General features: G+C 38.6%; 1 protein-coding gene across 1 annotated transcript; it reads left to right on the top strand.

Annotated features, from left to right (window-relative positions):
* Positions 1 to 5,063: 5,063 nt before the first annotated feature.
* Positions 5,064 to 8,464, top strand: LOC117552409 (acidic mammalian chitinase-like). The gene is made up of 11 exons (XM_034225783.1): positions 5,064 to 5,088; positions 5,185 to 5,211; positions 5,323 to 5,527; positions 5,680 to 5,736; positions 5,886 to 6,051; positions 6,602 to 6,726; positions 6,829 to 6,952; positions 7,398 to 7,580; positions 7,670 to 7,786; positions 7,895 to 8,027; positions 8,154 to 8,464. The coding sequence occupies exons 1-11, from the start codon at positions 5,064 to 5,066 to the stop codon at positions 8,462 to 8,464; spliced, it is 1,473 nt and encodes a 490-aa protein (XP_034081674.1).
* Positions 8,465 to 9,355: the final 891 nt, after the last annotated feature.

Here is a 9,355-nt window from a genome sequence, read left to right as displayed (position 1 = left end):
TGCCCAAATCGGTAGGGTTGGCAGGTAGGCCTATGTGTAAGTAGATCTATACGTTAGCTACAAAGCTTAAACAGCTATTTTATGAACAGCTGATTGATTTGCATCAGGCTTTTAAGGACAGCCAGTGACTATTGTTCAAAATATGTCCTAGGACAATTCAGCTTCCAATAGCTAATATACAACCCAGTCTCACGGCATTTCGTGTTCACCAACACGATTTTTAATCTATTGATTCGTGTTCACCAACACGATTTGCCCCTTTTTTTCGTGTTGCACAGCACGATTTTAAAAGCAATGTATTTCTACTTCCTGCAGCACGTCTTTTTCTCCGGTCGGCTCGAGGAAGACCGGAAGCTGTGTGGTTCATAAAAACATGTTCTTACTCAATATCAAGCCACAGTTATTGCTTTTATTTGAAATCGTATAATTTCGGACTTTTGTTGCCGTCTGTGAGGAAAATAAATGGGGCTCAGAGCCTCAGAATACTGAAATCTGTATTTTAAAATATTTTTTCCTTCTAATTCGATATTCTTTTTAAAATAACACACTGTTATTTACTCACCAATAACACACAATTATCCTTGCTTTTATTTATTGGTTTAATTCCATAATCTCGGGCTTTTTTGGCGTCCGTCAGGAACTGAATTTCAAAATAAAAATAACCGGAAACAGACGTAGGCCTATAAGGGACATTTCGAGCATCATTGCGATTGTCAACATTTCTGAGTTTAGGATGGCCGAAGACACTACACTACCCATAATCCCCAGCTATCGTTTAGGACTACGGTCCCCGTAAGGTTACGCAGAGCGTCAAACAGCTGTGTGAAATGGAACGAAACCACGCCAGACTATCCAAAACTGGAATCGAACGCCCCCCCCAGAACTACACATGCTGGCTATTGTGTTTCGCAAAATGTTCTATGAGACGTCTCTACTGAACGTTTTCGTTTTTCCCACAATTAGAAGTTGCCAGTATTAAACACATTGGTGTTCCATCCATCCATCCATCTTCTTCCGCTTATCCGTGGTCGGGTCGCGGGGGTAGTAGTTCCAGCAGAGAGCCCCAAACTTTCTTTTCCCTGGCGACATCAACCAGCTCTGACTGGGGGATCCCAAGGCGCTCCCAGGCCAGCGAAGAGATATAATCCCTCCACCTGGTCCTAGGTCTACCCCTTGGTCTCTTCCCAGCTGGACGTGCCTGGAACACCTCTCTAGGGAGGCGCCCAGGTGGCATCCTAACTAGGTGCCCGAACCACCTCAACTGGCTCCTTTCGACGCGAAGGAGGAGCGGCTCAACTCCGAGTCCCTCCCTGATGACCGAACTTCTCACCTTATCCCTAAGGGAGACACCAGCCACCCTGCGGAGAAAACCCATCTCGGCCGCTTGTATCCGCATTGTACACCACATTGGTGTTATCAAATGTAAAACATATAATTAATAAATGGGTGAAAATCGCTTGTGTCCATAATGCGCAGCATTAATACCCACATGACAGCTCATTGTTACTTTGTAATTCTACTCCACTACAATTCAGAGGTTAACCTGGTATTTTTACTCGACTGCATTTATTTGAGTTACTTTGCAGATTCTGATTAATGATGTGAAATATAAACAACCCTTAAATCAGACTTTAGTTACACCTGAGTAAAATTCAGGGAAGGTGATTGTCAAGTGCCAACAATCAGGAGAGATATTTGATAGTTGGTGCTTGAGAAGACTAAACATGTATCTGCAATTGACATGAATGGAAACGAGTAATAAAGTATATTCATTACTCGTTATTCTCTACTAATAGTTAATTAAAGACTGTATATTATGGCTATTTTGCAAATCCCTTTCAAGATTTTCAAAGGTTTATTGACATATCATATACACAACTACGGTGTAGTTATGCAATGAATGAAACACTTGGGTCACAGGTTCCTCAACAGTGCATTACAAGACATCTATCAATATGTGTGTACCTCCACCATTAAACTGTCATATTCTGCACATTTCTTATTCTATCTACATACATAAGAGTATAATTCATATGTATAATATCAGTTAAAATAAGTGTTTCAACATAGTTAACATTGCAGGAAAGCAATATATTAGACGTTAAGTACTTTGTCAGGCTTAATATGTATCTGTAGATAGATACCCCCAAAGTTTTTTTCTTATTTAAAAGAATACCTTAATCTGTTATTTAATGTTTAAATAAAGGTTAATTCGTTTTTCTGTTTTGCACCTCCTCCTATTAATATCTTTGTACATTCTGCACTAAACTGTTTTATTGTAGAGATCACTTATAGTATCTTCTTGATTTTTTATATTCTATATTTATACTTTCCCCCTATGAAAGTATGTACTCTTAATATTTTTTTAATCAAATAAAACACAATAATTCAATAACGTGCTTTAACCACTAGGAGGTGTACACAAGGTACACACAGCCATAATAACTTTGTATTATTAGTGTAGGACACTTTTGTTTTTGTACAACATCTGAAGATGTGTAGTTTTATGCATGCTTTCACATAATTTTACAGCATATTGCTATACTATTTCAGACTCAGTATTTACATTATTACATTCAAAGAAAATCAGTAATATCTTTAAAAACTACAGTCCTTTTATATCAGCTGTGCACCGTTATGGTGTAAATATAACCTATCTACAAATTAGATCAAATGTAAAAGTCAGCCGAATTAGTGTTGATACTGCAAGGAGACGTATTGTGTGAAGAGAAATTGAAGATGTTCTTTAATTGTTGAATATATTTATGATCCACGTCAAGTATTCAGTTTCGGCGGCATTTCTTCAGTTTTTCCAAAGGTCTTCTCATCAGGGCTCTATAAATAAAGAACTACGGCAGATCTGTAATATACAATGCAGCCGAACCGTGTATTACAATGCCGTTATGTGATGACTTTCAAAGAGAAAAGCAAGAGCGCTCGGAATTAAGTATTATTTTATTCTTTTAAAATGTTTTCCGGATTTCATATAATATAAACACCAAATCCCAGCATGCATTGCGGCTAAAACATCCAATAAGCGAGCTTAAACCCATAGCTGAGGATCTTGGGTAATCGCTCGAAATGCCTACGTCTGTTTCCGGTTATTTTATTTTGAAATTCAGTTCCTGACGGACGCCAAAAAAGCCCGAGATTATGGAATTAAACCAATAAATAAAAGCAAGGATAATTGTGTGTTATTGGTGAGTAAATAACAGTGTGTTATTTTGAAAACAATAACAAATTAGAAGGAAAAAAATATTTAAAAATTACAGATTTCAGTATTCTGAGGCTCTGAGCCCCATTTATTTTCCTCACAGACGGCAACAAAAGTCCGAAATTATACGATTTCAAATAAAAGCAATAACTGTGGCTTGATATTGAGTAAGAACATGTTTTTATGAACCACACAGCTTCCGGTCTTCCTCGAGCCGACCGGAGAAAAATACGTGCTGCAGGCAGTAGAAATACATTGCTTTTAAAATCGTACTGTGCAACACGAAAAAAAGGGGCAAATCGTGTTGGTGAACACGAATCAATAGATTAAAAATCGTGTTGGTGAACACGAAATGCCGTGAGACTGGGTTGAAATATACCATGAATGCAGTTCCCCATGTTCAACAAAGTTTTCTTCAGCTATTGTTTTGGTACAACTTAGTGAATAACACATCATGATGTAGTCTGGTGAACATCTTTTTTCTGACCTAGATTGCACTGATTTCATGTACTAGCCCAGTCGTATGATTCTGTATCCGTTAGATATTTGAACACATCCATATGCTTTAGTTGCAGTCAGTCTCCATGCTGATATTCTTTGTATATTAACTACATTTATTCATGTAAACATTTGGTCTAAGACATTATTTACAGATTAAAAGGGGTGTTAAATAAAATGTGGTGTTGATTAAAGGATTTTATGTTAATGTAAGAGCAGTTAGAACAGACCGGGAACACCAAAGTAAGGTCTCCATGCCATATAGTACAGCTTATCACCATACTTCATACTTATCTTATCCTTTGTGTATACTGAACATATCATAATTGCCCACCTCCCTTTCATGGTGAAGGTCTTATATATGCACCTGAACAGCTGGATATATATAAGATCCTCAACTCACACATATCCATGCTTCTGAGATCCCAAGGTAAGCTTGCCTTCCTATCTGCTGCCTTGTAGACTGTAGAGATTCCGCTTCAGTATGTTTCAGTTGTCAGAGAATGGAACTATTTATCAATTGTATTTTATATAACCTTTATTTATACAGGTAATCTTAGATTCTCATCCTCAAAACAGACATGGTAGACACATGTAAAAACAGTGCTTCTGGTAATTTTGGGGAAATGCTGCAGTTGTGTTTAGGGCTAAATTGTAAAGGTGATACTCGTATCCACTGGTTACACCTGGAACAAGGGGTTTCATAGGCTATGACAGGGGACATGTGCTGATAGTCTGCACACTTCATTTGAAACCAAGAAAATAATCTTAAAACGATTATATGATAAACTGAGAGTTTCAAGAACAATGAACAGGTGTAATCTCTAAAACGTTGACTATAATTAAATGTATTATGTTAACAGAACTCACATAACTGTATTAGGTTAGTTGAAAGCAATAATATTGAGTTTAATTAAAGAATTAATAAAGAAGGTTCAACTTAATATTATTGCTTTCATCTAACCTAATATAGTGATGTGACATTTGTTGACATAATACATTTAATTAAAGTCAATGATTCTGTTTTTTCAGTGTTTGTTATTCCTGCTTTTATGAATTGAATTTAACAAATGTATAAAGGAAATATTGATATTGATTTGGACTGATTCAAAACTACATAAAGATTTAGATATTCCAGAAAAACAATGCTTGTTTACATTGGTGGAGATAATGTGCACCAACTCATTTGGGTTTATAGGCAATATGCTTTGAGTACATTATAGTTATTGTCAGGTTTAAAAAATAATATGCAGTAATTTGATGTTACTATTGTTTGTCTCTGTCTTTTCTTTGACCAATCTGTTTGGTCTATTTATTCTAGAACAAAAGGAAATCAGAGTTTGAGATCAAAATGACGGGGCTCACTCTTTTAGCAGGTAATCAGTCATCAGGTCTCAGTTCTTCACATTACCATGGTTCTTGATAATATGATACATTAAGCCTATCATTGTTTCATGGTCACCTCTCTATAGGCGTGTGCCTGCTGATGTGCCAACTGGGTAAGTCACTCTCGTGATATTGGTCTCATTGGTATTATGTGTATGAAATGTCAGAAAATATTAGTAGTTTCTTGCAAGGCTGACCACAGATTTGCTTTTACTGATCTCCAGCAACTGCCTCCAAGATGGTATGCTATTTCACTAACTGGTCCCAGTACAGACCCGGGACTGGGAAATACCTGCCCCAAAATGTGGATCCCTTCCTGTGCACCCATCTGATTTATGCTTTCTCAATCATCAACGACAAAAACGAGTTGACTACCTATGAATGGAATGACGATGTCCTGTACAAGACCTTCAATGGCCTGAAGAGCAAGTAAGAGTTTGTCTTTCCACTATATGAAATACAATCCCTAGTTCCTGCAACTTGTACTTCAATCTGCATTTGTTAAAATTATAATGTCCCTTTTCAGCTATATGATAAACAGGCCTTCGTCAACTCAAGTGTTCTGCATCTATGTGTTAAAGGAACCCTGGTCTGAAGACCCTACTGGCTGTTGGTGGATGGAACTTTGGCTCAACTCAGTAAGTGTTCCTTCATTGCTTCTTCATCAGGAAATGAAAATATACAATAGATCAAGAAAAAAGAGATATGCTATACTTCTGATCAAGAGTTGTTCAGTTTTTTAGGACAATGGTCTTAAGTTTATTTAATGTTGAACACATTTCCTCAGGTTCTCCATCATGGTGTCCACTCGAGCCAACCGTCAGACGTTCATCCAGTCTTCTATCAAATTCCTGAGGACTGGAGGCTTTGATGGTCTGGATCTGGACTGGGAGTACCCTGGATCTCGTGGAAGTCCTCCAGTGGACAAGATGAGGTTCAGTCTGCTCTGCAAGGTGGGTCCTGGTGTTTTGAGCCATTGGAAACATGTGGTCGCAGGTTCCTTCCTTTGTTTCCATCAAGCCACTTAGACGCCTTAAACAGACAGTTCTAACGTTTTACCTTATTCATTTATATGTTTTATTTACTATTTTAATTAGTTATTTGCCTTCCGATGATGTGCTGATGATGTGCTGATGATGTGCTGATGATGTGCGACTTGTGTTTAATTAAAATAAAATAATAATATTTTCACACACATTCAACAAAGAAAATAGGCCTTTTCTATAGTCAAACAAATCAAAACAAAATACGCAAAACTCCAATAAAATGAACAACCTTGAACGTCATTCTTTCTTTTACTAAGTGTAGGATAATCTAACTTAAGGGTTTCAAATCTGTTTGTCGACATCTTTCGTGGAAACTGTAGGCTTTTGTAGTCTTGACTACAGAGGTCATGAATAGGTGACAATATTTGGCCTTTTTACCATAACTGGCTCTAACACACATATATCCCATTGACAACATCATATATTTATGAGAGTCTTATTAATGGTATTTTTTCAGGAACTTGTTAAAGCGTACGCTGCTGAGGCCAAGGCCACCGGCAACCCTCAGCTCATGGTGACTGCTGCAGTGTCTGCCGGGAAGGGAACCATCGATGCTGGATATGAGATCGCTGAAATTGCCAAGTACTGCAGATTGTTATTATTTTGTTTTTTCAGTTTTATTATTTTAAAATTATTTAAAGATAGTAGGATGGGAACTTTATCAGTATTTCATATGATTTTCAGGCATCTGGACTTCATCAATGTGATGACCTATGACTTCCACGGAGCTTGGGAGCGATCTACTGGACACAACAGCCCCCTGTACCGCGGCTCCCACGACAGTGGGGACCTCATCTACTTCAACACTGTAAGAGATGCAGTTGTCTCGGCATTAGTGGAAGACATTATATGGCACAAACGATACAGGAATACATACATCACATTGCAATGCAATACTCTTTTAGTGTAACTAAACCAATTTTACACATGAATGTCTGCTAATAGATACAACTAAGCAACAACTGAGGCCCTCTGACAATATTAGGATGATTTCATAGCGGTGTCATTCGTGTATCTCATCTTGGAGAGTAGAAATGTACAAAAAGATTGTGAAGTTAATAACATGTATGATCCTGCACTTTTGAGTCTAGACAACTAAAAGGATAAGTGGACCGGAAATGTACTATCAACTTTATGGAAGTCCAATAACAAATCCCTTGGATAACCTTTTGATATGAGACAATCACTGTCGGTTGTCTGCATGAAGAATTTCAAGCATTGTGTCTGTTATCTTCCCTCCCTTTCTATTTCAGGACTATGCCATGAAGTACTGGAGAGACAACGGCACCCCAGTGGAGAAGCTGATGATGGGATTCGCTGCCTACGGTCGTACCTTCCGTCTGACAACATCAAACACTGGTGCTGGAGCTCCAACTATTGGCCCTGCATCAGCCGGACCATACACACGTGAAGCTGGATTCTGGGCCTACTATGAGGTCCGGTCTGAACAATATGAAATACTGCATGCTAACACAGGTAGAATGGATAGAACATGGAACAATCCAATGGCATTTTGGTCTTTCAGATCTGCACCTTCCTGAAGGGCACCACCATTCAGTGGATTGATGACCAGAAGGTTCCCTATGCCACCAAGAACAACGAGTGGGTGGGATTCGACAACAGGGAGAGCTATGAGATCAAAGTATGAACCAGGGATTACAGATTTAGGGTTGTCCGCATGGTGAAATTCAACAGATAAATTGATTCCTACTGAATGTTTTGGTTGACTTGTCTTCTTGTTGATCCACAGGTCCAGTACATGAGGGACATGAAGTTTGGTGGTGCCTTTGTATGGGCTTTGGATTTGGATGACTTTAAAGGAAAGTTCTGTGGAGAGGGAAGCCATCCTCTGCTGTACCATCTACGCAAACTCATTGATAATGGTAAGTTATGATACTCAACTTTTTCTTTTTGGCCAATATGTTCCTAGCTTGTCAAACCAACTCTTCATAAGTCATTTTCTTACAAATGTTAAAATGATGTATTTCTCTTTCTTACACCTCACACAGAGATGCCTCCACGTCCAACAACCACAACCAAGAGACCTGCTGTCACTACCACAGCATCAGTCACGACCTCCAAACCTGTTGTGACCTTCACAACAACCATGAAACCCAGTGGAACCACCCCCGCTCCGTCCACCAGGACCACCGTCCCCATCCCAGGACGCGGCTTCTGCAAGGACAAGGCTGACGGCATCTACGCCCACCCTGCTGACAGAAGCGCCTACTACACGTGTGCAGGAGGCCGAACCTACCTGAGTAACTGTGGTGTTGCGACTGTCTTTGACATTGGCTGCAAGTGCTGTGTGTGGCCCTAAATATTAGCTGTTGGAGAACTGTCACTGATTGACGTCTCAGTACTGACTCAACAAGCTCAATGCCTCTGGGAACTGAGTCCTTGAAACACCCCCCTATACCAGGATGGGTTATGCAGCGATTAAAATTAACTTTGTATGCAGATCTGTGTACAAGTGTGACAATAAAACGTTGGTTTGATTTTAATCTTCCATTTTATTTAAGGAGAAATGTATCGATAAAATAAATGTTGGTGGCAATGCAGATAAGATACCCCTAATGCTGTTGAAAATGTAACTGCGGCATTCCACCTTATTTGGTGACGTCATCCTGAAAGTATTGAGGTGGTCTGATCGAGGTGGGTATAGAATATGTTCTCACCACTTGATGAAGTCTTGGCAGTTGTGTTCTCTCTCTTGCATTGTAGGATAAATATCACACAAATCAGCAAATAAACAGCTGTTTTTAGAGTACAGTACAATAATGACAACACTGTGATAACAGGTTTTTAGCACAGAGATTTGTCACCAAGCTTCAATCTAGCAAAGTAACTGTAAACCCCCTTACAGCTGTCATAGAAGTCATTTTAAAGCACTTACAGACACGGCACTAAAATCCACTTTGCTGAGGTTTTTGAGAAAGAAGACATTTTCAACAAATGTGTTAGTCTTTAAAAGATATACAATATGTGTTGAGGGAAATAATTGTATTAAAACATAGAGCTCTCAGTCTTCTGTCCGCCTCTGATTAGGTATTATCTATTCCTTTTGTCTTTGTGTTTCCCTGTCGGGTTAATAGACCAGAACGTGTTTTTCTTTGAATTTGAATTCATGGTTTGTAACGGTTTGGTTAATATTAAAATACACTGTAGTGCCAATGGTGTAAAGTACATTTACTCAAGTACTGTATTTAAG

Source organism: Gymnodraco acuticeps, unplaced genomic scaffold, assembly GCF_902827175.1.
Source record: "Gymnodraco acuticeps unplaced genomic scaffold, fGymAcu1.1, whole genome shotgun sequence".
Lineage (NCBI taxonomy): Eukaryota > Metazoa > Chordata > Actinopteri > Perciformes > Bathydraconidae > Gymnodraco > Gymnodraco acuticeps.
The sequence above is the reverse complement of the archived record's forward strand: the minus strand, read 5'-3'. Positions and strand labels throughout refer to the sequence as shown.

What these genes read in the sequence shown, in the direction of transcription:
- LOC117552409 (XM_034225783.1), top strand. Translation starts at nt 5,064, where the DNA reads ATGACGGGGCTCACTCTTTTAGCAG. An exon ending in GATTCTGGGCCTACTATGAG is followed by an intron (nt 7,581 to 7,669) that starts GTCCGGTCTGAA and finishes TTGGTCTTTCAG; the next exon opens with ATCTGCACCTTCCTGAAGGG. An exon ending in ACGCAAACTCATTGATAATG is followed by an intron (nt 8,028 to 8,153) that starts GTAAGTTATGAT and finishes CACCTCACACAG; the next exon opens with AGATGCCTCCACGTCCAACA.